Here is a 26,300-nt window from a genome sequence, read left to right on the forward strand (position 1 = left end):
GGGTTAAGGAAGGCTGTGTCAAGCTCCTTCAGCCACAAATAAATAAGTCACCTGATTGAAGACGTTAAGGGTCCATATTAGGTCGGTTAAGGAGGCTTCCTAGCACCTCCTTCTTAGCTACTTATTATTGGAGACGTGCTACTTAATGTCAGTTCGTGTTTTATTTATGCTCACTATGGTGGTAGTTGAACGCATTAAATGACACGCAAAGGAGAGTAAGGAGTAACAAGCAAAATAAATCGCTTAGGAAGGGGTGTTAGGGGGTTCGAAAATACGGGTCAAGGTGCAACGCTGTTTCTTTCCACCTTGTTAACCCTCTCCTCCTGGTGGTGAGTTTTGTATTTATGTTTATATTTATTTTCGAACTGAGGAGGTGAGATATAGTTTTTATTTACCTCTCCCTTCCTGGCTATTCCGAAGTTGATTGAAATCGTATGGAGGTAGCTAGAATAAACTTAATATGGCGTCGTAGTGAAGGGGTTAACTCAGTAGTCAAAAGAGAAACCTATCAGCTCTTCAGTCCTGTGAGTTTTTCCTGTTTCTTTTCTTTTTTTCTTTCAGTCTGACTTTGTCTTTCTCTTTTTCTTTCTTTTCCGTGTCTCCAAACGATTGTGTTCAACTTAGGACAGATCTTTTTCACAGAAGGGTTTCATGATGGCTGCATCTAACCTCTCCAGTTTCAAAAGTCTCTCCTACGCTAAAGAAAATGGCATAAAGGTAGCATGAATTGAAACGAAAATGGGCGTCATTGGGGTAAGAGATGAAGACTCCAATGTTCAGTGAAAATACCTGACTATAAACAAACTCATTGATTATTAAGGTGTGTTTAACCCCTTCACTCCCACGACGTGTTTTTATGTTTACTTTTTCACTCCAGACGATTTTATTCAGCTTGTGGGAGACTTGAAGCTGGACGGGCTAGATACAAGCTTCATCAGCACCTTCACTATACTCCTGTCCCCTTAACTTGGCCCAGAATTTCGTCCTTTTGCTGTCTGTTTTACGTATCTCAGAAAAAAACAACACTCCGGCTCTACATCCTTTCCATAGCACTTCTTCGTGACTAGCACAATATTCTGATGCTGATCCATTGTTACGGCTCAGCAATCAAGACGGAAAAATGGCAGGTTTAGGTCAGGTTAAAGTGAAAGGAGTTTAATGGAGACGCTGCCCGAGCTGAGGAAAAGCGTCTGATGGTAGGACGAGGTGGTAGAAAAAATTAGGGAAAAATGCATCATCGGATTGAAGGGTTAATGTGTGTGTGTGTGTGTGTGTGTGTGTGTGTGTGTGTGTGTGTGTTTGTTATGCCTTTACTTTTGTTGCTACCAAACAATTTTCAGTTAAATTAAAAGAGAAATTGTTATACGAAAACCAACACGATCAAATAATATCTAACTTTCTTGGAGAATAGATTCGTATTCTCGTCGGATGAGGAAGTTCCCTACCACATTTTCCTCAGCGATTTACTTTTGGGTATGGCTTAGTAATACCCTTTTGTACGTTATCTGTGTAGAGTATGGCGATATTTAAAGGATTTATGTTACACAGAAAAGGGCAATGAGGTGTTACAACTAAAATAAATCGGATAGGAAAAGGTGTTAAGGTGTCATGGTTATCGTAATGACTGGTTTGGTTCCTTTGTATACACCATCCCTGAGAGATTTAATTTGATATATGTGTTTCGTCTTGGTTGATCAAAGAATATGGTTGCGCAGATTTATTTAGGAATATTACACACACGAAACCTAACGAGACCTAAACTTACCCTGACAGACATTTTTTTTTCCTACTTTCTACTTAGGACCAAAGGATGCCAAGGTTAGGACCAAAGGATGTCAAGGTTAGGACCAAAGGATGCCAAGGTTAGGACCAAAGGATGCCAAGGTTAGGACCGAAGGATGCCAAGGTTAGGACCAAAGGATGCCAAGGTTAGGACCAAAGGATGTCAAGGTTAGGACCAAAGGATGCCAAGGTTAGGACCAAAGGATGCCAAGGTTAGGACCGAAGGATGCCAAGGTTAGGACCGAAGGATGCCAAGGTTAGGACCAAAGGATGCCAAGGTTAGGACCAAAGGATGCCAAGGTTAGGACCAAAGGATGTCAAGGTTAGGACCAAAGGATGCCAAGGTTAGGACCAAAGGATGTCAAGGTTAGGACAGAAGGATGTCAAGGTTAGGACCAAAGGATGTCAAGGTTAGGACCAAAGGATGCCAAGGTTAGGACCAAAGGATGCCAAGGTTAGGACCGAAGGATGTCAAGGTTAGGACCAAAGGATGCCAAGGTTAGGACCGAAGGATGCCAAGGTTAGGACCGAAGGATGCCAAGGTTAGGACCAAAGGATGCCAAGGTTAGGACCAAAGGATGTCAAGGTTAGGACCAAAGGATGCCAAGGTTAGGACCAAAGGATGTCAAGGTTAGGACAGAAGGATGCCAAGGTTAGGACCAAAGGATGCCAAGGCTAGGACCGAAGGATGTCAAGGTTAGGACCGAAGGATGCCAAGGTTAGGACCGAAGGATGTGGCTTTGACTTAGGTTTGATTTTAAGTCAGGTTTGTGTACTGTCAACAAGGAAGGCTTGGAGGATGTGGTGGCCAGATGGTGAGAAAAGTGGTCTTCTCTCCGAAAGATCCCGAGTACGATCCTAGACTGGAGGAGGGAACAGTTATTTGAATCTCGCCAAAACAGACTCCATCGACACGTCATAACCCCCCGTCCCTCCCCGCTAATACCACTACACTAGTCCTAAATGAAACAGCGCCAGTATTCAGTATGGACGGTGGTGTTAGGGCTGAAGTGGTGGCATTTGAAGATGTGTGGCATGTAAGAGGACCGCTGGGCTTTGGGGAACGGAGTATAAAGTGTATCCCCAGAGTCGAAACTGTAAAAAGAAAAAAAGCCAAACTCCCACTCGTGTTGTGTAAGTGTGGGTCTTCTTTGTACTGTCCCAGCCCTTCATTAGCGCTGTGTGGGAGGAAGGGGCACAGGGAGGCAAGGTAGGGGGAAGGAGGGACGGAGTGAAGAAGGAAAGGAAGTGAGGCAGGAGGGAGGGAAGGCAGGGAGGTAAGGTAGGGGGGGAAGGAGGGAGACAGGGAAGAAGTGATGATGGAAGGGAAGTGAGGGAGGAAGGAGGGAGGGGGGAAGGAAAGGAAGTGAGGCAGGAGGGAGGGAGGGAGGTTAAATAGGAGGGAGAGAGACTAAGAAGTAAGGTAAGAGAGAGGGAGGTAGGGAGATAAGGAAAGAGATAGGGGGGGAGGCTAAGAGGTAAAGAAATGAGGGAGAAGAGGGAAGTAAGGTTATTTAGATACATTTTGTAATTAGGCTTTGATCCAGAGCATTTAACCCCTTCACTTCGAGGACATTTTTTCATTCAAATCTTGCTACCTACTAACGACTTTACCTGTATATAAATTAGGAAAACCCGTATAAAAGCGGTTAATGAAGCTCGTATCCAAACCCTTCATTTCGGAAAGCCTCGCCTGATTTAAGTTTATCATCTGGAAATAACAAGAGTGACAACAAATGACGAACCAGACCCGTGTTGGTCCCTCAGTGCAATGGCGTCTTGTTTTGTTTATTATTGCTGACACCAAACGAAATTTACTTGGCTTAGGGAGAGAGAGAGGGAGGGGGGGAAGTGAGGGGGGAGGGTTAGATATTTCCTTCAGTACCCCCCCCCCCTACGAGAGTAACCTAGTCTAGAAGTGGCAAGAGTAAAATATGAAAAAAGGTCATAAGGTCATAATACTACAGGTGCTAAGATATTCACCAATCAGAGTGGGTTATTTTCACATACTGAAATTACGTTCAACCCCTTCACCTGCCGCCAGACGGTTTTATCGAAATTTAGGGAGACATCTGGCTGTGAAGAAAGTACAATAATATAAAGTTTCCAGGTGGTGGGAAGAATGAAATATAAATGATGTGCTCCCAGTGAAGGGGTTAATATAAGGATGTAACAGATTTGGTCCGACTTGGACCCTCCAGATATTTAGGACAGAATTATAAGTGGCATGGGAGGCTTCGTTCTCTTTCTTAGCGATTTGTTTTGCATATTGCACCTTAGCGTCCATTTGTATGTTATTTATCACGTTTTAATATCGACATAGCTTGCTTCAATCCCATCCCTGAGGATATTACGTTGCAATGTGGAAAATAAACTACTAAGGAAGAAGTGTTACGAAACCAAAGTGAACTAGTAATATAGCCCATAGACAGAAGATGGCTTGGATGAATGCCTATCAACTGCACGAGCCACTTGGGTAGGCATTCAGTTTTTGTTAAGTCGCTTCCCCCGCAACACACGATCCACAGTAGATTCAGATCCCCAAATGCTGGGTGGACAGGGACCAGAGTGAGACAAAGTGAGTCCGCCAGTCTGACCTGCCTGATAATCGAACTTGGGTTTTTCCAGCTGCGTGGTGGACGTGGTAACTGGCTCCTCCAGACAGCATTTGCGTGTATATGTATTGTAGTGTGGGGACGGGAGGGAGGGCAATGGCGGGGATGAAGTGGGGGAAAGAGGCGCGAGGGGAGGGCAGTGAAGGGGGTGGCGTGACAAGGGTATGCCCATGTGTGTGTGTGTGTGTGTGTGAGAGAGAGAGAGAGAGAGAGAGAGAGAGAGAATATCATGACATTATCGCAAGGAGCCGTATTCCCGCTGACATAATTATGAACTTATGTAGCACATCATCTTCAACCATTTCTTAAATACAACACCTTAACATTCTCGTATTATATATATATATATATATATATATATATATATATATATATATATATATATATATATATATATATATATATATATATATATATATATATATATATATATATATATCCATCATCCAATCCTACGTTGCCCCGTGAGGAGCGTAGGAGCCCGGGACTAAGCAGCTGGTCCCGACTTTTAAGATGAGCGTGACCAGCCTCACTCATCCCTGAGTGGCATTACATGAGTATTCAACCCCAACAACCCCTTGGATATAAACCTTCACCAGTTCGATCCGATTGGAGTACAATAATTACCCACTAAACCACCAGGTGCCAAAATTTGGTTATATGGTTACCACCAAGCGTAGTAAATGGTTTCCTGGTGTACAGGAAACCATTTGCCTTGTCACTCAGTGTAGAGTCACCCACAAGCAGAAGGACAAGGAAAGAAAGACAGAAGAGGATGAAAGGAAAGAAGGATGGAGGAGAGGAAAGGGCAGACACCTGACAGCAACACTACATCGAGTGAGTGGATGGTGAGCGCCCCCACCTACCATATATATAGCCTATCATGGTGAAAGAGTTGTAGAGGTAACTTTCTTTTACCCCTTACCTGCATACGGATTTTCTAAGTTTTATAAAATCATCAGTGAATAGCCAGAATAATATACCTGAGTCGACCAAGAGAGCCAAAGGGTTAAGGTGTAGTAGGCATAATAAGTCACCAAAGAAGAGGTGCAAGGACGGTTGTTACATCCATGAGAACATGGTACTGTGACAAGTAGGAGGAGGACTGAAGGCTGATGGAAAAGTGAGGTATACGCGGTATTTGCATCTCTCCATATAAGGTACACAGCAGGACCGATCTTCACGATGGGAGAGCTATAGATAAAAGTTAACCTTTTCTCTTGCTATCAGAGTGCAAATAGGAAAGGAGTGCCTGTAGTGATTGTAATGCATGTGGAAGTGTGGCATTAATTTATTTGTGTGTCAGTCCGTATGGGTTCTTGATACGAAAACTCAGGCTGTAAGCTTATGCAAACATGTGAATGGATGTAATATATAGCGTCATCAACAGCCACTTTCAATTCCTTCACAGTGGTTACGCATTTCCATATAATAATCTGCAGACAATTTTATTAATCTTAGGAGAGATTCAGACAGGGGAGAGGGGGTTTAGATGCAGCTTTTATTGACGCATTGGCAACAAGAGTCATGTCGTGGCAGCAGCAACACACACACACACACACACACACACACACACACACACACACACACACACACACACACACGCACGCACGCACACCCACTCACTCGCGCGCGCGCGCGCACGCACGCACGCACGCACGCACGCACGCACGCACGCACGCACGCACGCACGCACACACACACACACACACACACACACACACACACACACACACACACACACACACACACACACACACACACACACACACACACACACACACACACACACACACACACACACACACACACACACACACACACACACACACACACACACACACACAGAGGAAGGGAGGCCAATAAGAAAGACACAACCATCAGTGAACTAACAGTGGAATTGAGTACGCTTAGGAACAAAGTGAGTGAAATGGGAAGTACAGTAGTCAATCACGAGAGTGTTATGAAAGAGTTAAAAAATGACACAGAGACAATTAGAGAAGCAAGCAGTCTTATGGACCAGAGCAGTGATATTGAGGAGAAGATAACACAGGTGAATGAAGCTGTGCAAAGCTACAAAAATGATGTAGAAACCACGTATGCTGAAATGGTGAAAGTAAAGAAAGACTTAGAAACAAGGGTGGAGGAAAAAAGCATTAAAAAGGAAGTGAAAAGAATAATCCAAAACAATCCAAAGTTAGTCAGAGATTCAGTAGAAATAAATAAATCAATAGTAATCACTGGTATAGAAGAGGAAGAAATTAAAAACAAGATCACTAGAGACAAAAAGGAGATGGCAAATGTAATGAGCTTACTGAAAGAAGTATCAGAGGAAATCTGTAGTAAAGACATAGAGGAACACAAAAGGTTAGGGAAATACGAGAAAAGCAAGACAAGACCTCTAAAGATGACTTTCCAGAGTGTAAACACTGTGGAAGAGATACTAAAAAATGCAAAGAATCTTATGGAAAAAGAAGAGTTCAAAAATGTATGGATAAAAAGATGCCTAACACAAGAGGAACTGGAATTACTGAAAGAGAAAAGGGAGGAAGCAAAAACAAAAAATGAGGGAAGATCAGAAGAGGAGAATAAGAAATTTTTTTACAAAGTAATAGGATTGCAGGTACGAAAGTGGTACACAAACAGGATGGAAGAAAAAGGAGGAAGTTAGTAGAACCATGTCATGACAAGTATATAAACAAGATGATAAAGTTGATGTACTCAAATGTGGATGGAATGGTATCTAAATTACTAGAGATGAATGATTATGTCAGAGAAAATGAACCACAAATAATATGCCTAACTGAGACAAAATTAACACCAAGGAGATCCAATGACATACTAAACTTAGAGGAATACAATATATGGAGAAGAGACAGAAATTTAAAAAAAGGAGGAGGAATTATAATACTAACTAAGAAAAATCTAAAAGTCAAGGAAATAAACCTAGATATACCATCACAAGTAGAACTGATTGCAGTAGAGATCGACACATCCGAAGGTAAAGTAATTGTAGCCAATTTGTATATGCCACCCAGATCAAACACATGGGAAAGAGACGAATATGAGGACCTGGCAGAGAGTACAATTCAGAGTATAAGATCCTTGCTACATAAAATGGAAGAGAAATCGGAAAGAATTATACTAACTGGGGACTTCAATACAAATATAAATTGGAATACTCTAGATATAAATAGCCAAGAAAGCTGTTGGGACCAAAAGCTCCTGGATCTCGTACAAGAGTTTTTCTTAACGCAACATGTGAGGGAAACCACTAGAAAAAGAGGACTTGATGTACCTTCAGTGCTAGATCTGATATTTACAAGGGAAGAAAATGACATTGACAGTATAATATATGACCCTCCACTCGGCAAAAACGATCATGCAGTACTAAATTATAACTTCAGGATAGCATATGACATAGTAAACAGCAATGATTGTTACAAAAAGAGCCTAACTATAAAAAGGGAAATTATCAGGACCTAAAGAAGTATTTCTTAGAAGTTGATTTGGAAAATGAGCTTAGAGGACAAGGTTTAAATGCTGTATATAAAAAATTTTGTGAATTTTATGAAATAGGAGTCCAGAAGTACATCCCACAGCACAAAGAAGCAGATAAGAAAATACAGAAATGGTTCAATACAGAATGTAAAAAATCAAAAGAAAGAAGAGATTTGTTGTGGAATAGATACAGAAGACACAATAGTGAAAGGGCGTATAATAATTACAAACAGGCAAGAAACGATTATACAAGAATAAGGAGGGAAGCCCAAAAACAGTTTGAGGAGGATATAATAAATAAAAGTAGTGATCAACCAAAGCTGTTTTACAGCTATATCAGAAGCAAAACCAAAGTAAAAGATATAATACAATCCATTACGGACGAGGGAATCACTTATACACAAGAGAAAGATATTTATGAAGCACTGAATAAGAATTTCCAATTAGTTTTCACAGAAGAAAAAAATTTTGAGAGGGACTATGTGGAACACGCATGTCCACACATACTACCAGATATACAAATAGCAGAAAAAGTAATACAGGAGGAGTTAAGTAGATTAGACAGAGGAAAAGCAAGTGGTCCTGATGAAATTTCATGTTGGGTGTTACGAGAATGTGCAAAGGAGTTAAGTAAACCATTATTTTTAATTTTCAAGAAATCCTTGAGTCAAGGGAAACTACCTGATATTTGGAAAAAAGCAAATATAGTCCCCTTATTCAAGAAAGGAAATAGACAAAATCCTCTCAACTACCGACCAGTATCACTGACCAGTGTTGTAAGCAAGGTATTAGAAAAACTTATAAGAAAAGCTTGGGTAAATCATCTAGAAGAACACAGTATGATAACAGAAAGACAGTTTGGTTTCAGAAAAGGAAAATCATGTGTTACTAATCTGTTGAGCTACTATGACAGTAACAAACACAATACAGGAAAGGGAAGGATGGGTGGACAGTATCTATTTAGATTTCAAGAAAGCTTTTGACACAGTACCACAATAAAGACTTTTATGGAAGCTGTACCATCAAGGAGGAATTCGAGGCAAACTGTTTTGTTGGATGCAAGACTTTCTCATATAAAGATAAATGAGGACAGTACTAAGAGGAAACTACTCATCATGGAAAGAAGTGACTAGTGGAGTACCACAGGGTTCGGTGCTGGCACCAATCATGTTTTTAGTATACATAAATGATATAAACAGTAACACTGGAAATGAGAGCTATCTGAATATGTTTGCAGATGATGCAAAAATACAAAGGAGAATTACTAGCACAGACTTGTAGGGAGCTACAAGAAGAATTAAATAAACTTCATGAATGGAGTAGTACATGGCAAATGGAATTCAATGTGGACAAGTGTCATGTAATCAAGTTTGGTAAAAGTGGAAAAAGACCTGATTGGGATTATAAGTTAGGAAATAAAACCCTATACACATCAGAAAGAGAGAAAGACCTAGGTGTGATTATCAATAACAGACTATCTCCGGCTGACCACATCAGCGAGAAGGTACGGAACATGTATACACTGCTTGCAAATATGAGAATAGCATTCACATACATAAATGAAGACATGCTAAGAAGGATAATAACATCATTCATTAGACCAACCCTGGAATATGCATCAATAGTCTGGAGTCCTCATCTCAAAAAGCATATAGACAAGATTGAAAAAGTTCAAAGGGCCGCTACAAGATGGATACCAAGCTTAAGGGACCTAAGCTACGAAGAAAGACTAAATAAACTGAATCTACCAACACTACAGGAGAGAAGGAAAAGAGGTGACATGATAATGCTATATAAGTGCATATCAGGAAAGGAGAAAATAGGCATAAATGATTACTTAACATATGGAGAAGCATCAGCAAGAGGACACTGCAAAAAACTGCATAAGAAGAGAGGTGATAAAGACGTAAGGATTTTCAGTTTCCCAAACAGAGCAATTGATCAATGGAATGCACTACCGAATGAAATAGTGTGTGCCAAAACAATTCACAAATTTAAGGATATGTACGATAAATATGGTCTAAGACACAGGACAGTACGAGCTTGACTCATTCCTGTAAAGATATAATTAGGTAAGAACAATTAGGTAAGGTAAGAACACACACACACACACACACACACACACTCTCTCTGAAGATGTTTCATGTAGGCCACGGCTGGGATTTCGAAGCACACACACTCGGATCGTGAGCAAAATACGTCACCACAGAGCCACAGGTGATGAGTCAGGTTGTAATGGGTTAGTACGGAGCAGCTTACCTAATAGTACACCTGTTAATTAAAAAGACCCCTTGACACCTCTCGCTCGCTAATTTAGTCTGCATGTAACGCTATGATTTTCCCTTGTGTTATTTTATGCAATGGATGTTAGTATTAAAGATAGGAATAACAGACGAGAATAATAAGGTGCAATGCGTCTAATAAATTTGATAAAGAGGTGATAGAATGTCTCCCAAGCCTACTATACGGACCACAAACTCGATCCTTCTCTCTAACTCGTTCAGTAAGAGGACGTCCTTCTTTATTTTCCTTTTTTCCCTTGTTACCTCTGAATGATTTTGTGTAGTTCAGGAAAGGAGACTTTTTGATGTGGGTTTGTGGTCTTCGTTGACGTCTTCCACTACTAGATGTCTCTCCTTGGCTGCGTGAAATCGTGTAGAGATAGAGGACAATGAAATAATAAGGCATGCGAATGAAGTGGTTAATCTCTCTCTCTCTCTCTCTCTCTCTCTCACTTAACAAGCCCTCAGTATTTTTCCTCCTCTCCCCATTATAAAGGAGATGGGATGGGGGTCGTAACCTTTCACTCTTCACTGCCCCATTGCCCCAGCCAGCATAGGGAGGGATTCACATATATATTTAAGTTTGAGAAAGAATATAACTTAGACAGACTGGGAATGCGAAAGATGCCTATGTTAGAAGGACACAAATCAAGAGTGAGAAAAGTGGAAATGAATTATAGAAGAGAAACGTGTGCAGTTTCGTGGAGACAGAACAATTAAACAGCACCCAGAGAGCGCATACCACCGCCATCACTTAGACAATTCACATCACCACCAAAATTTAATCAGCTCTTCCTTGGCCCATAACCTACATATTCCCAAAATTTCATTGCAATCCACCTATAGGTTTTTTGAGATCTTATGGACAAACAAACATACTGAGGTGAACACGTAACCTCCTCTGACTTTCGCTGACGGAGGTGGAAAAGTTAAGGAGCTTTTGGTGTTGATATGGATGTGCTGGAAAGTGTTCGATGTACAGTACTATCATGAGCATTAGTTTCTTTACCCTCCCTGACGGTAGTGAAGTCGAAGTCATGGTTGGAGACGGGCCAGGCGAACGAACACAGACGGTTCACAATGATCAGATATGCTTCAGTACGACAGAGTCGTTCACTCTCTTGGACTGTGCATCTTTCACGCTGGCATGAATAGTTACAACGAAGTTTAAAGGATGTTCTATCATCCTCTTGTTAACCACTGCCACTGTGAAATAAGCTTCGTGGTTCGAAAGTTGGACACTTAAGACAGATGCTTTAGAGTATTGACCGAAAATGAGTTGAAAAGGGACCTAGAACGATATCGAGAATTACATATAAACAGTATTTCATACACTGAAAGAAACGCATGTGGGAATCACTTTACAAAAAATAACTAATTCCATGTTTATGCCAGTGAGAGATGAGGGCAATACTGTGGGAAGAGAGCACCACCAAATCCCATGAAGCATTAACCGACTACTATGGACCGGCTAATGTTCGAATGCGTGGCCCGTCTCCTTCCGGGATTTGGACTCCCCTCTCGCCAGGGGGGTTAAGGAACTAAGGCTCGTGATAGTACGCTGAGATGGTTTGGCCATGTGGAGGGAGTGGAGAATGAGAGACTGGCTAGGACTGTATGTGAACAGCGTGGAGGAGGGCAGGGGGAGGGGGAGACCGAGGATGAGATGGAAAAATATATGAATGAGGGTAGTGAGTCGAAAGTAGGCTGTCTGGTGGGAGAGGACGGTGACATTTTCTTTCCCTCCACCCCTTCCGGTATTAAGGTACCGGGTATTTAGGTGTAAGGCGTGATAAAGCTCAGATTTTTATTACCTCGCCCTGGACGGAGTCCTGCGAGGTATTGTTTTAGGTCGTTTTTTTATTTGTTACTTTGTTTGTTAGCAACAGTACGGAAAAACAGCCTAATTAAATTACATGAAACTTTCAGGATATGTGGGCACTGGTCTCCAAAGGAACTAATTTCATTGTGTAGGTAATGTCTTCAAGTTTGAAAGGTGAAACGCAAGATCAAGGAGTTTCATAGGGCGAGTTCTTGAATGTGAAATTAGTTGCGCCATTACCATAGACTTTAGGAGTTTCACAGGGCAAGTTGAAATTGAGGTTAGTTGGGACATTAATTGTTTACTGACACTAAATGGCAGTGCTGAATCAGTATTTAACGGCACTGAAATAACTGTTGTTGGGCGAGGTATGTTGTGCAGCACGTCAATTATTATTATTATTATTATTATTATTATTATTATTATTATTATTATTATAGGAAGAACTGGAGGCACGGGAAGATTCTTTATTCTCCTTTCCTTGTTCTTCCTGCAGAAAATACAGGTACCGGTATATCCCGGTAACCTGTGATAATTTTTCTCACGTAAGTACGATTTGCTTTTGTAGGAATAACAGCATATACGGGACCCAGCACTCCCTCATTGTCTTTCCTGCAAAAATAAAAATTTGGGTAGGGAATTGATGGCAAGGTTGTTGGTGAATTTGATCCTGACATGTAGGGACGTATTTCATCGTAACACCTCTTCCTTTGCGAGTTATTCCTCACGTTACAATCGCTGTCCTCTTGCAGAGGCAAACTATGTCAGTAACGATATACTTAGCATGAAATAGAATGTTAAGATGTAATATGTAAAATATGTCTCTCAGGAAGGGATGCAACGAAGCCACTCTTACCGCCTAAAATACGGCGTGTGACCCAGATGGCTGGTACTTATACTGTAGAAGGAACGCTGCCATCCCCACATTTACGGCCTTGTGTTGAACCCTTTCAGCCAGAAGACGTGTATCTATTATTATTAATAATATGGTAGGTGGGGGCGCTCACCATCCACTCACTCAGTGTAGTGCTGCTCTCGGGTGTCTGCCTTTGCCTCTCCTCCATCCTTCTTTCCTTCCATCCTCTTCTGTCTTTCTTTCCTTCATACTTTCCTTGTCCTTCTGCCTACGGGTGACTTTACACTCCCTCTTCTGTCTTTCTTTCCTTCATTCTTTCCTCTTCCTTCTGTGTGTGGGTGACTCTACACTGAGTGACAAGCCAAATGGTTTCTTGTACACCAGGAAACCATTTACTACGCTGGGTGGTAACCATATAACCAAATTTTGGCGCCTGGTGGTTTAATGAGTAAATACGGCGCTCCAGTCGGATTGAACCAGTGAAGGTTTATATCCAAGGGATGGTTGGGGTTTATTGCTCACGTAATGCCACTCAGGGATGAGTGAGGCTGGTCACTCTCATCTCAAATGTCAGGACCAACCTGCCTAGCCCCGGGCTCCTACGCTTCTCATGGGGCAATGTAGGATTGGATGATGAATGAATTATTATTATTATTATTACCGGTATATATTATTATTATTATTATTATTTAGCTTTTCTATCTCCAGACGGTTATTATATAAGTTAGCAATTATCCTTCGTCTTGGAGAGAATAGTGAAGGTTATATACAACGCCTGTAATCTGGAAGGTCTGTTTATGTGAAGAAAATCGTCTGTTAGTAGCAAGAATAAAAAAAAAATGTGGATTGCGAAGGGGGAACTTAAGTCCCAAAATTTTCAAGGACATTAAGCACGCCTTTGATTGTTAAATTTGATTAGCCCGCATCCCACATTACAAAATACAGCAAGTCATGTGTGTCAGAATTTATCTATCTATCGCCAGACGCCATAAATCCCGTAAGGGGTGGCCATTTGACTTTGAGTTATTTGTTTTACAGGGAGGGGCACTAACCCTCCACCAACCCACTTGCTGACACGTAGGGAGCACGTATAGTTTGGTTATATGGTTACCACCCAACGTTGTAAATGTTTTCTTGGCTTACACGAAACCATTTGGCTTGTCACCCAATGTAAAGCCACCTGTAAAGGAAAGAAAAGTAATACAGTGACAGGAAAGATGGGAGAAACAGGAAGAGAGGAGGGCAGGCACAGAAAAAGAATGATAAAGGCTAAGGAAGAAGTAGGCAGCACTACATCAAGTAAGTGGATGATGGTCGCCACCACGTACCACCATGTGTCAGAAACTAGCCTTAAATATGAGTTGACGCTTTTCCCCATCTCGTTTCAAGTTTTAGAATACAGTCCTTCGTATAAGTAGAGATAATTTGTAAGATTCCAAAGTGCCAGTGAGTTTGTTAGCCTGTGTAATAAAAATAACGGACACACGCATACTGCAGTATTTATGTGTTTATATTACACCAGGAGTAGGAGGTGAAGTCGTCCGCAGTGAAGGTCGGAACGTGTGATTCGACGCTGCCCGTAAGGTACCTCGCCTGAAGAAACTAACTCTCTTTTATCCAGCAGTAAAATGATCGTCTTGGCCTCTACTAACTGCTGGCAAAATTTCAGAATGATAGGTCAGCTTTTCCTTTCTTTTTTATATTTCTTTTTCTTCCTTTTTTTGTGCTAAAATATTTACATTATCCTTTTGCGGTAGACATGGAAACTTTGCCCATATTATGATGGTACCGTATTGCTTGTGAGGTGGAGCCAGGATTCCGGAGGTTTGCATAATGTTGGAATAATCCTGTGGCACATTTCAGTTGGCATGGTTCTCTCGTACGTCAGCTTATTGCATCACTCGACGTGTGTGTGTGTGTGTGTGTGTGTGTGTGTGTGTGTGTGTGTGTGTGTGTGTGTGTGTGCGTGCGTGCGTGCGTGCGTGCGTGCGTGCGTGTGTGTGTGTGTGTGTGTGTGTGTGTGTGTGTGTGTGTGTGTGTGTGTGTGTGTGCGCGCAAAGAGTATAATTGGCTACCTCCATACTGCATTTATTGTTAGTCACGTTTTCTTTCCTCTATTCTTTCTTGTTTCATTGTGGCAGGCACTTTTCACCCTTCAGAATTACCCAATTCCGACCAAACTTGGACACAATGACCAGCCTATGATCTAGTTGTGTCCATAAGGTTTTGGTTGTCAGGCAACTGCTCGTTACCAAACAACGACCGAAAAAACGTTTTTTTCTTACATTTCACGTTTTTAGCTGTAGAAGCATTACTAATGGGCGTAGAAAGCTCTGACTTCTTTAGGCGTAATCTTGAGATCATTTCCTGTCGGAAGTGTGCCATCCATTTTCCTTTCTTTCCTCTAGTTTTCTAGTGGCAACCCTGCAAAAATTGGCCTCAGCGTCCATAGCAACAAGTACCAGTTTTCAAAAAAGCCCCCCTAGTTCCCCAGCGGCTTGATGGAATTGAATGAAAGTTTGCATGCTTATAGACATTGACCAGTACTACAATTCTCTATAGTACATCTGTGTACTATATTGGCTAGGTCAGGGGTCAAAGGCCATCAAATGCGAAAATGGTGAAAATAGCCAAAATCACAACTATGCTCGCGCGAAATGCTAAGGCTTCGAAAATTATTAAACCAGGGCTATGATTCTTGGGTAGAATGTTACACTGGAGTACCTCCGTACAAAAATGACATTTAGTGTCGAAACTTACTTGCAGTCGCTGGCAGTGCCACCTAGAAGTTGAGCCTCGGGTGGGCCTTTCCGTGAATTTCAAGTTCCATAGTTCCACAGTGGGGGGATTGGAACCGAATGAAACTTTGCATGCTTACAGACGTTAGTGAGTATTACATGTGTGCCTCGTACAAACATGACCTGTATCAACCAGGTCAGGGGTCAAAGGTCATTTAGTTCAGAAAACATGAAAAATAATAAAATTGCTACCATGCTCGCGTGAAATGCTAAGGTTCTGAGGATTATTAAGCCAAGGCCATGCTTCTTGAGTGGAATGGTGCAGTGGAATACGTATAGCAATGACTTTTAGTGTCAAAACACTTCGGTCGCTGACAAAGCTTGGTCCACATAGAGTCGACCATCGTCGCCTACCGGCTTGTTTAAAAAGTATTGATGTGGTTTACACCATACTTGCTGGAAATGTTGAGGGTCAGCCAAGAGGTGATATGATTTTGAGAACAATAGATTAAAAGTCAAGGTCACAGGGCAAGTGAAGCTCGCAGTTTTCTTCCGATTTAGTTCAGACATAGTGGAAAGAACTGAAGTGAATCATTTTTTTAAACCAGTCAGTCAAAGGTCAGGATCAAAGGTCACGCTTTATAACTCATCTTTGGTTTACTCTGAACCAGACTTAATGAAATTATTTAGGGACAGCCAAGGCTGAGGTGATTCGGTTTTGAGAACAACAGAGCAAGATCAAATATCTGCCCACAGACCAATTGTAGGGCGAGAGTGTCTAGTCTGTGAGAGCTCCTTCCTGTTTTGTTTATGGATCCAGTACCACTCCACCCTTTGAAGAAGAAAAAAAAAAAGCCTGAATGAAGATGATAATAATAATAAAAATAATAAAAATAATCATGCTAAAAATAATACGATTGTTAATTTATTATTATTATTATTATTCCCAAGGACAAGGAAAAGTTGCCTACGTTGTATATATATATATATATATATATATATATATATATATATATATATATATATATACAGTATATATATATATATATATATATATATATATATATATATATATATATATATATATATATATATATATATATATATAATTTTTTTTTTTTGGGGGGGAGCAAAGTTGCCCCTTACTTCCCAGGGAACAGGGAAAATGTCGCTTGGTGTGTCATTGCTGTTATCATTTACATCCACAAGATAGAATAGGAACTGGGATGGGCACACGCCCAGCACTCAAGGGCCTCACACCTTTTGTTTCCTTTGGGGGTACCGTTATATTAAAAAGCTACTATATAAAGAAGACATTTTCGAACACTTGAATACTGAACATAATATATAGACCGAAATAATATCAGTGCATATTTTTATTTCCCTCCAGGTAGCATACTGTAAAGATACACAGAGCCTTAAACTTGCATCTGCATCCATTTGTTAGGCTGTAACCTGAAGTACTTAGGTAATAAGCTTTGGGTCGAAATGTTGTTCGTACAAAAGTTATAGTAAGTTATAACATGTATTTTGCAGAACATGAAGGAGTAGATAGTCCGTTGTTGTCTGGCACGAACATTGGCTGAACAGTATAGCCGTAAGCCAGTGCTGTCATGCAAAAGGAGAACTTCTGCGTCTTTCTAGTGTCGTTGCTATCTGCACTCTATAATGTAGGATGCAGACTAACCATGCATTACCCAGCAACCACAGGCGTTCCATAAATGACCGTCAAAATTAAACTAAGCGATGTAAGACAAGCATAAAGGCCATAGTGAACCGGAGAGCCACATGCAACTTGCGAACGTGAACGTGTAAGAGTGGGTTTCCATGGTGACAGATTTTTGTTATAACTGGCCTGCAGAAAGGTAGAAATTATCCCACTTAAGGTTGAGACAGAGGCAGAGAGAACAACAACAACAATTAACGCCCCCTTCCGCTTGCAGATGGAGAGGATCGTGGAGCAGATGCAGGCCGAGGATGTGGGTGTGCCGGTGCGGACGGTCAAGAGCTTCATGACCAAGATACCCTCCGTCTTCACTGGCGTCGATCTAATTACCTGGATGATGAAGAACTTGGACGTCGAAGATCAGAGTGAGTCCTGGCTTTATTTTAGCTTTAATTGGCTTCACTCTCTCACTTTCTCTTGCTCTCTCTTGCTTTTACTTTTTGTCCTTTTCTTTATCTCTCATTTGCTTTACTTGCTTACTTTCTCTAGCGTTCTTTTTCGTTGTCTACTACTTGGATATTGAGGATTGTTTGGTTCACTGATTCTCTCTCTCTCTCTCTCTCTCTCTCTCTCTCTCTCTCTCTCTCTCTCTCTCTCTCATTTCCTGCAATTTTCCTCCCATTTTATCCTAATCACCCTCCACCTTCGTCTCCCAGCCTCTCCCTCCTTCCTCCCCCGTCACCTCCGTCTCTCCCTCCTCCTCCACTCCCATACCTCCCCTATTCCCTCCCTTCTCACCCTCCTTTCCCTCCCTCCTCTTCCCTGCCTAAAAATACCTTCCCGTGACCTTTTTGCCTCATTAAAAAATATAGTTTTTTTTATTTTTTTTTCTTGCAAAGTCTGGGTAGTTCTGGACGGCGGGTCAACTTTACCACGCATCCCTCTTTTACAACTTTATATTGCCCCCCCCCCTCTCTCTCATGTAGCCCTCTTTCGCCACTTTATATTGCATCCCCCCCCTCTCTCTTACTTGAACTCTTTCTCAATAATGACCTCTTTTTCATTTCATTTCACTTTATTTTATTTTATTTTAGTTTTTCCAGATGGTTTTGTTCAGCTTAGAGAGGATTTTTAATGTGGCTGGAATTGATATGGACCTTATTATTATTATTATTATTATTATTGCTACTACCACTACTACTACTACTGCTACCACCACCACCACCACCACTACTACTACTACTTATGTTACTACTACTATTGCGTTCTCTTTTACTTCATTCAGCATCGGATGAACATTATGAACTGCATTGGTTTGACATGATCTTTATTAACCCCTTCAGTACGACCGACCGTGTGTGTGTGTGTGTGTGTGTGTGTGTGTGTGTGTGTGTGTGTGTGTGTCTGAGAGAGAGAGAGAGAGAGAGAGAGAGACATAAATGGTGTTACAATTACGTTTTCAAATCTGTTCAGTGTAATGACTTCTTTTCTGTTTTATTGTTGCTGCCGGGCATCTCCAAACACCAGACGGTATGACTAGTGTGAGCTAATTTAGACCAATATGATTCACTATGACCCAGTTTGGCCCAGTATGATCAGAAATGACCCAGTGTGACCTAATTTGGGCCAGTATGATATGACCAAGTATGGCCCAGTATTACCAAGTGTGATCCAGTATGGGCTAAATTGACCCAGTATGATACAATATAACCCAGTATGATCTAGTATGACCTACTGTAGTGTGATCCAGTATGGGTTAATTCGACCCAGTATGATACGATTTAACCCAGTATGACCTAGTATGACCTAGTGTGATCCAGTATGGGCTAATTCGACCCAGTATGATACGATTTAAGCCAGTATGACCTAGTGTGATCCAGTATGGGATAATTTGACCCAGTATGATCCAGTTTAACCCAGTATGAGTTAATTTGACCCAGTATGATCCAGTTTAACCCAGTATGAGTTAATCTGACCAAGTATGATCCGATATAATCCAGTGTATGACCTATAACTGGATATTACCTATTGGTAGAGTATTTTGATTGATAAAAAACACTTGTGGATGTACATGATGACCCAGTGGCAGTGATGGTGCAGATTTACTTGGTGAGGAGGTCAGTGGGGGTGACAGGGATGGGGGATAGATATATAGATAGATAGAAAGAGAGAGAGGGAGGGAGGAAGGGAGAGAGCTAGGGAAGAAGTTGAGAAAACATCATAGAAACTGAAGTAGGAATGGATGGTTTGCAAGAGAGTAAAAAAGAAAACGAAAAAGAAATAAAGAAGTGGGCTGTGTGTAGGAAGAGCTTTGTCGAGTGGAAAGGTAAGTTTTTCAACGTATGTTTCTATCAAAGTAAGATATGTGAAGAGTGTATGTGTTGTGCCGCTGTGTACGGGTGAGTGCAAGGGCGACAGAAGGGAGGACTCACATTTTAGAATTATAAGTCCTTTGAGCATAACGGATAAGGTGTATGAAGAGTGGTGATTGGAAAAGTAGAGTAATATTTAGTGTGAGCCTTCGTGAAAGCTGAGTAACATTGAGTGTGAGCCTTTGTGAACTGATATAAGCTAGTATGACCCATAATGAAGTGTGGTAACGTAATTTAAGCTGACATGAGCGGTAATGATGCAGTATGAGTCTTGTCGAACCAAAATGGTGGTGCCCCCACAACTGAGGCACTAAAGCCGACCCAGAATGACCTGGTTTGATTTAGTGTGACCGAGTAAACGTAATTATGACCTAGTGTGAACCCTAATAATGCAGTGTGAACCATTGTAAACTAATGTAATGTTGTTCCCCCAGCGGAGGCGTTACACCTGGCCCACCTGATGGCCGCACACGGGTACTTCTTCCCTATCGACGACCACGTCCTCACCGTCAAGAACGACTCCACCTTCTACCGCTTCCAGGTGAGGAGGGGGACAGGAGTATGGTAGGGGAGGGGAGGGAAGGAGGGACGTCAAATTTGACTAAGTTAGAGTAGGGGAGGGAATGGGATGGGATGGGATGAGGAGAGGTTAAGTAAGGGTGGAATGGAGGGGAGAGATTATGGTTGGTTAGGTTGTCAGAAATAGTAGGGAGGGGAGAGTGGTAGGGGTACAGTAGGGTAGGGGAAGGGGAAAGGTGGAGGTAGGGCTATTGATGGGTAGGGAGGAGAGTGAAGTTGGATTAGGTTAGGTTAGGGGAAGGGGGAGAGGTTAGGTTAGGGTTAAGTAGAATAAGGTAGGGGAAGAGGTCGTTAGGTTGGGGATAGGGCAGGTTACAGTAGAGGAGGGAAAGAGGTTAGGTTATGGTAAAGTAGGGTAGACGAGAGATTGGGAGAAGTGAGGTTAGGTTCAGTTATATTAGGTTAGATTAACAAAGGAAAAGATGGGGAACAGGAGAGAGATTGGGGTAGAGACAAGATAGGAGAGAGGAGGGGGAGAGGTTTGCGTTGGGGTCAGAAGGCGAGGGTAGGGTAGGGTTGGGAGAGGTGATATATGTAGGAGTAAGGATGGTAGGGGTGTCAGCTGGGGTGGGGGAGTGGAAGTAAGGGGTAGACAGTGGCAGGGGTAGGGGAGGGGTAGGAGTGATGAGTAGGTCCACTGGCAGGGGTAGGAGTAAGGGGTAGGAGGGTTGAGTAGTGGGAGGTAATAGTGAGAGGGGTAAAGTAGGGGAAGGGTTAGCGGTTGAAGTAGGGTAGGAGAAGATAATAGGGGTAAGGTTGAGAGAGAGAGTCAAAGCTGAGTGGGTGACATGAGTGAGGTTGGTACGATGGGGAGAGACAGACTGGGGAAGATGGTATGTGGGAGGGACAAGACGAGTAGGTGTGGACAGCAGAAGAGTGAGGGGAGAAGGAAGAATAGAAGATGAGAAAGATGATAATAATGAGGAGGAGAGGGGGGAACTGGAGGTAAGGGAGAGAGAAGGGGGCAGGGGAGAATCGGAAAGGGATGGTTTTTGGACCTGGAGAGAAGGGATAATTGGGAGGTGAGAGGGGGGGAGAAGGGGAAATGGGAGGAGCTAGGTTCAGAGGGGAGGGGAAAAAGATGGGGAGGGGACAAGGGGAAATAAGAAGACCTAGGTTTCGTGGGGGAGGGGAGAAGGGGAAATGGAAAGAGCTAGGTTCAAAGGGGTGGGGAGGAGAAGGGAAAAAGATGGGGAGGGAAGGGGAAATAGGAAGAGCTAGGTAAGTAGAAAGGGGAGGAGAGAGGGGAAACTGAATGTGAGGGAGAGGGAATGGGAGAAGAACTGAGTAGGGTAGGGGATAAAAGGGAAATAGAGAGAGGAGGGGAGAAAGAGAGAACATTCATAACTGTAGAACACTTTGCATTCACATTCACTTTTCCCATATCTAATTTTGCTAGTGAAGTAGTTGTGGTTAGTGATGTTTTTGAGGAATTATTTTATGGTAAATAGATCACGATTTTGCTTCTGTATTTGCTGTAATTGTGGCTGTTATTTGTGTTATTACTGTTGTGCCCTTCCCTCCCCAGACCCCTTACTTCTGGCCCTCCAACTGCTGGGAACCCGAGAACACCGACTATGGTAAGTCTGTTTTTTTTTTTTTTTTTTTTTTTTCCCTCTAAGACGCCAGCTACATCAAAGCGCCACTTTCTTACTTCATGTTTCCATACTCATTATTAGGAAAAGCAAAGACAAATCAAGGCTGTTCTTCAAAAATGAGATCAAAGCGAGCACTCACCGATGTCATACACCATCTTCGGGAAGTAGCCTAGTGGTTCTTTTCTCATTTATGCTGAAAATCCCATAACACACGAGGTAGGTAGGTAAGCTGCTGTTTGTTGATTAACAAAATATTCTCTCCTGTATTGGCCATGTGTGGCACAGTATGTGATCTTGAAACAAATTTATGAATGCCTTAATTGCCCAGGCAAAGACCTATGGTATGACATCATTTGCACAGCTGTTATTCGGCTAGAATAGCCAGGATTCCATTACTTTGGTTGGTTGGTTTTCACCCGACCTAACCCTGCCACCCCTACAAGTTAAATACTGTGCCATATTTATATGAATTTAATGTACTTCAGTTCTGATGTAGGAACGAGCGTCCTTTGTTGCTAGTTTAATCCACCCTCCAGTGTTACTACACTTGGCCATCAATAGAGTTGAAAGTTTCTACGGATCTTCGCGACGTAGAAGAAATGGCCTTGCCAAAGTTGCGACGCTGTATGGTCCAAGGTTCATTTTCCTACGACGTACCTAGAGATTCCTGACACCACTTGCTGTGGAACAAGTGTGACTGCCGCCATGGCCACTTGCTCTGTCTTTGTTGAAGTAACCTGGTGAATTAAACGAAATCGGCATAATCGGGTTGGAAGAGATGTAAATGTTCTGAAAGAGACCAGAGGCGATATGGACTGATTTATTACTATTTATGTCATATATAAAAAAAAGGCCATTTCAACTCATAGATATGCTGATGCGACACTGGTACGCGACATACGAACGTGATACCTATCTTTATTTTTCTTCATCGTTGAATGTAGATCTTATTTTTTCGTGTGTGCCTGTGATCTAATGCCACCCTTATCGTCATTTATCATCCTGTGTTATTCTCAGTCTTCCTTGCGCCCCACTTGTTTCTTCCTCCCTCCCTACTATCTTCCAATGGTTTTCTCTTTCATTTTTCTCTCCCTCTCCTCCTCGGGAACCACTGCCCAACTCTTTCTCTCTCTCTCTCTCTCTCTCTCTCTCTCTCTCTCTCTCACACACACACACACACACACACACACACACACACACACACACACACACACACAGAGAGCCGCGTCCATATTTCAGCCTTGTTACAGAGAAGCTTCATGAAATCTGCTTCGAGGGAAAGACGTTTTGTTGTAATATTGACGTTGAGAGAGGGGTGAGGATGGCAGTTAATGTGGGGAATGGCGACGTATCTCTTATTTGTGCAGATGGTGTTGCGTTGCTTGCTAAGAGTGATCGGGAGCTTCTCAGATTGGTTCAGTGTATTGTGAATGTCTGTGGGCATCGTGTTGTGAAAGTATATATAAGTGAGAGTAAAGTGATGTTTCTTGAGAGAGGAAGTAACTTTCAGTGTGATGTGGTGAATAGAGACTTGGAGGGAAACTGGAATTGGTCTGGGAGGTTTAATTACCTCGGTGCAGCAATCGAAAAGAGTGATAAATGTGAAAAAGAAGTGGAAAGTTGAGAGACACAAAGAAGGAAAACGGCTGAGGATGTGAAGACCTTGATATTAAACAAAGGTCCCTATCTGCCGAAAGGAGGATGGTGGGCCGCGGGAGAATGGCAGTTTGAAGCTGCAGTCTACCTGGTCCAAGTTCAGATGAACGTGGGGCCACAACAACAACAAAAACAACAAGTGTAGAGAGTGAAGAGGCATATATGAAAGTACTCGTATGACTGCCCACGTTAACTTTGGGTATGTGACTTTGGTATGCTGTGAGAGGGAAAAGCCTTAGGTAAGAACAATGGAAACCGGATCATTAATGAATGTTTGTGGATTGTATAGAGTAGAACGGATAAGAAATAATTCGATGAGCGAATTATGTGAAGTAAGAAGTAAGGAAGTATGTTGACATAGCATAAAGAAAAGTACATTTAGATGGTACAGTTATACAGCGAGCATGGATGAAGATAGGGTAAAAAGGGTTTGCTGTGTGAAAGTAAAGGTAGGAGGAGGCGTGGGAGGTTAAGAGGAAGGTAGATGGATGAGGTGAGTGAGTGTGTAAGAGAACAAGGTATGAAAGTTGATGGGACGAGGGAAGTGACAAAGGATCGAAATGGTTGGATGAACTGTATATGGAGGACACGACAAAAGCTTGACCTACCCTTTTTTGACTTGCTAATCGACGGACAGACTTTTTCAAGTGTATGTAAAGTAAATGTATTAAGAAAAACATACAAAATGCAAAAAATACTCGTACATGCTGATGGTTAGACCTGAGATGGAACCAGGATTCCGAAGGCTTATATTTGTGACTGAGTGTCTGGTCCATTTGTTTGGCCATGCTGTTAATATTTTTTTTTTTTTCCATACCCCATCCTCATGTGGGAAAACGTCAGGATGATGGTCAATGATAAGGACTTACTGTAATGTAGTGCGAAACCTGGTAGCAACTATGTAGAGTGAGACAAACAGAGTACAGGTAAAGAGTGGTCAAGAATCAATTATAGACATAAAGGGAGTTGTTGGTGCATCAGACAGGTAATTAAGAGAGCCTCCCCCCACACGGCAACAGGTGGCTCAATTACCCCCTCTCCATTCACCACACTCAGGCTAAACAAATGGCCGCTGTGGGCAAGGGTGATGGCGTGGAGTGGAGGACTGGGCCTGAGAAGGAATAAGATGATACTAACCCATTACTGCCAGTGTGTGCTGCGCATATAGAGGAGGCCTACACAACAGAACACACAATACTGAACACTGCACAGCACAAGCCACACCAAGACGTAAACACGAGATCAACTGTGTGAGGAACTTAAGAGACGACCCCTTAGAGGCGGTAGCTTCAACCTCCGGTAGACGGGTGTACGCGGCGAGGCGGACCTGGCTTGAGCAGCAACAACAAAAAATACAAGGGTTGCTCCGTGTGGGATTTTGGTAGAAGGGTACCTAGCTTGCCTGCTTATGATCGAAAAGCTCATCGGTACAACCACTGTTGGGGTCTTCCCCTTTCAACAACTTTTGAAAATGCCCACTTCTGGACTGAAAACAATGACCGGTTACCTCAGTGAATTCGGTAACTTTTTTTTAAACAGAATTTTTACTTCATTCAAGCAGTTTGTTCTTTGTAGAAAAGATAACTCAGTTAATATACAGAACAGCCCCTTACAAATTAGGGCGTTTTTTTTACCTTGTACGTTTTGTTCTTACTTTACCTAACAAGTCTTACTGATTCAACGTATGATGAGTCTGCAGTATGGAAAATGTTATTCCTATCAGTAGTAGTTGTGGCCCAAAGTCATCCTCTTCCTCTTCCTCTCTCTCCTTCTCCTCTTCATCATCATCATCATCATCTTTGTCGTTGTCGTCGTCATCATCATTACACTTCGCTACCTACCTTCCCATTCCCTCATTCAGTAGTCCCCTATCTCCATCCCCCCCCCCTCCCCATGCCTCCATTTGCCTGTTCTTTAACCCTCCCCCATCCCTCCAGTGTGGGGCCATCTCCCCGTGTTTACCTTCACTCCCCATCCCAGACACACCCATAAGCACAATTATCTCCCCTGGCACCCACTCATCTCCCACACATCCCTCAGTTATCTCCCCTCCCATCCACTTATGTCTCGTTCTTCCCAGTTATCTCCCCTGTTATCTCCCCTCCCACCCATTTATTTCCTTGTTCTCCCCCAGTTATCTCCCCTCTCACCCACTTATTTCCTTGTTCTCCCTCAGTTATCTCCCCTCTCACCCACTTATTTCCTTGTTCTCCCCCAGTTATCTCCCCTCCCACCCACTTATATCCCCTACTCCTCCCCCACTTATTTTCCTGGCCCCTCTCCTATCGCTCTGTTTATCTCCCCTCTCACCCATTCATCTCCCTGACCGTCCCTTCTCCCCTCAGCTATCTCCCTTCCCTCCCCACTCATCCTTGCCATCTCCCCCCCTCATCCCTCAGTTATCTCCCCTACTTATCTCTCCGTCTCTTGCCTCATCCATCAGTTACCTCTCCCCCCCTTATCTCGCCCACCCTTTCCCCTTCCTCCCCCCCCAAGTTATCTCCCTCGTCCTAGAGGGGTGCAGTGGCGATGCTAAAAATGGAACTATCAGTGTTGCCAGGATGGGGTGAGTGGGCGTCTGATAAACTGCTGTCTCGCCTGATTTCCCTGTTGTTTTTACGATGATTTGCTGTTGTTAGGGTCTCTCTCTCTCTCTCTCTCTCTCTCTCTCTCTCTCTCTCTGTCACACACACACACACACACACAGCAACCCCTTCAGTACAGTGACACCCTAAATATCAATCGTATTAACTTTTGGCGATAGTGTTCAGCGAAGGATAGGCGTCGTGTAGCAGAAAAGGGTAATTACATCACCTGACCACTCCTTCCTCAC

The 26,300-nt window shown here is 42.5% G+C and overlaps 1 protein-coding gene across 1 annotated transcript in view; it reads left to right on the forward strand.

Moving 5' to 3' along the window:
• Positions 1 to 26,300, forward strand: part of LOC145411804 (regulator of G-protein signaling 7-like) — a 344,883-nt gene that overhangs the window by 84,565 nt on the left and 234,018 nt on the right. The window contains exons 3-5 of the mRNA XM_080281748.1: positions 17,540 to 17,687; positions 20,069 to 20,175; positions 21,742 to 21,793. Of these exons, the coding sequence (XP_080137874.1) occupies positions 17,540 to 17,687; positions 20,069 to 20,175; positions 21,742 to 21,793 (307 nt within the window). The remainder of the gene's footprint in view (positions 1 to 17,539; positions 17,688 to 20,068; positions 20,176 to 21,741; positions 21,794 to 26,300) is intronic.

This window comes from Coenobita brevimanus, chromosome 91 (assembly GCF_032717465.1).
Source record: "Coenobita brevimanus isolate Jiangsu-jjx chromosome 91, ASM3271746v2, whole genome shotgun sequence".
NCBI lineage: Eukaryota > Metazoa > Arthropoda > Malacostraca > Decapoda > Coenobitidae > Coenobita > Coenobita brevimanus.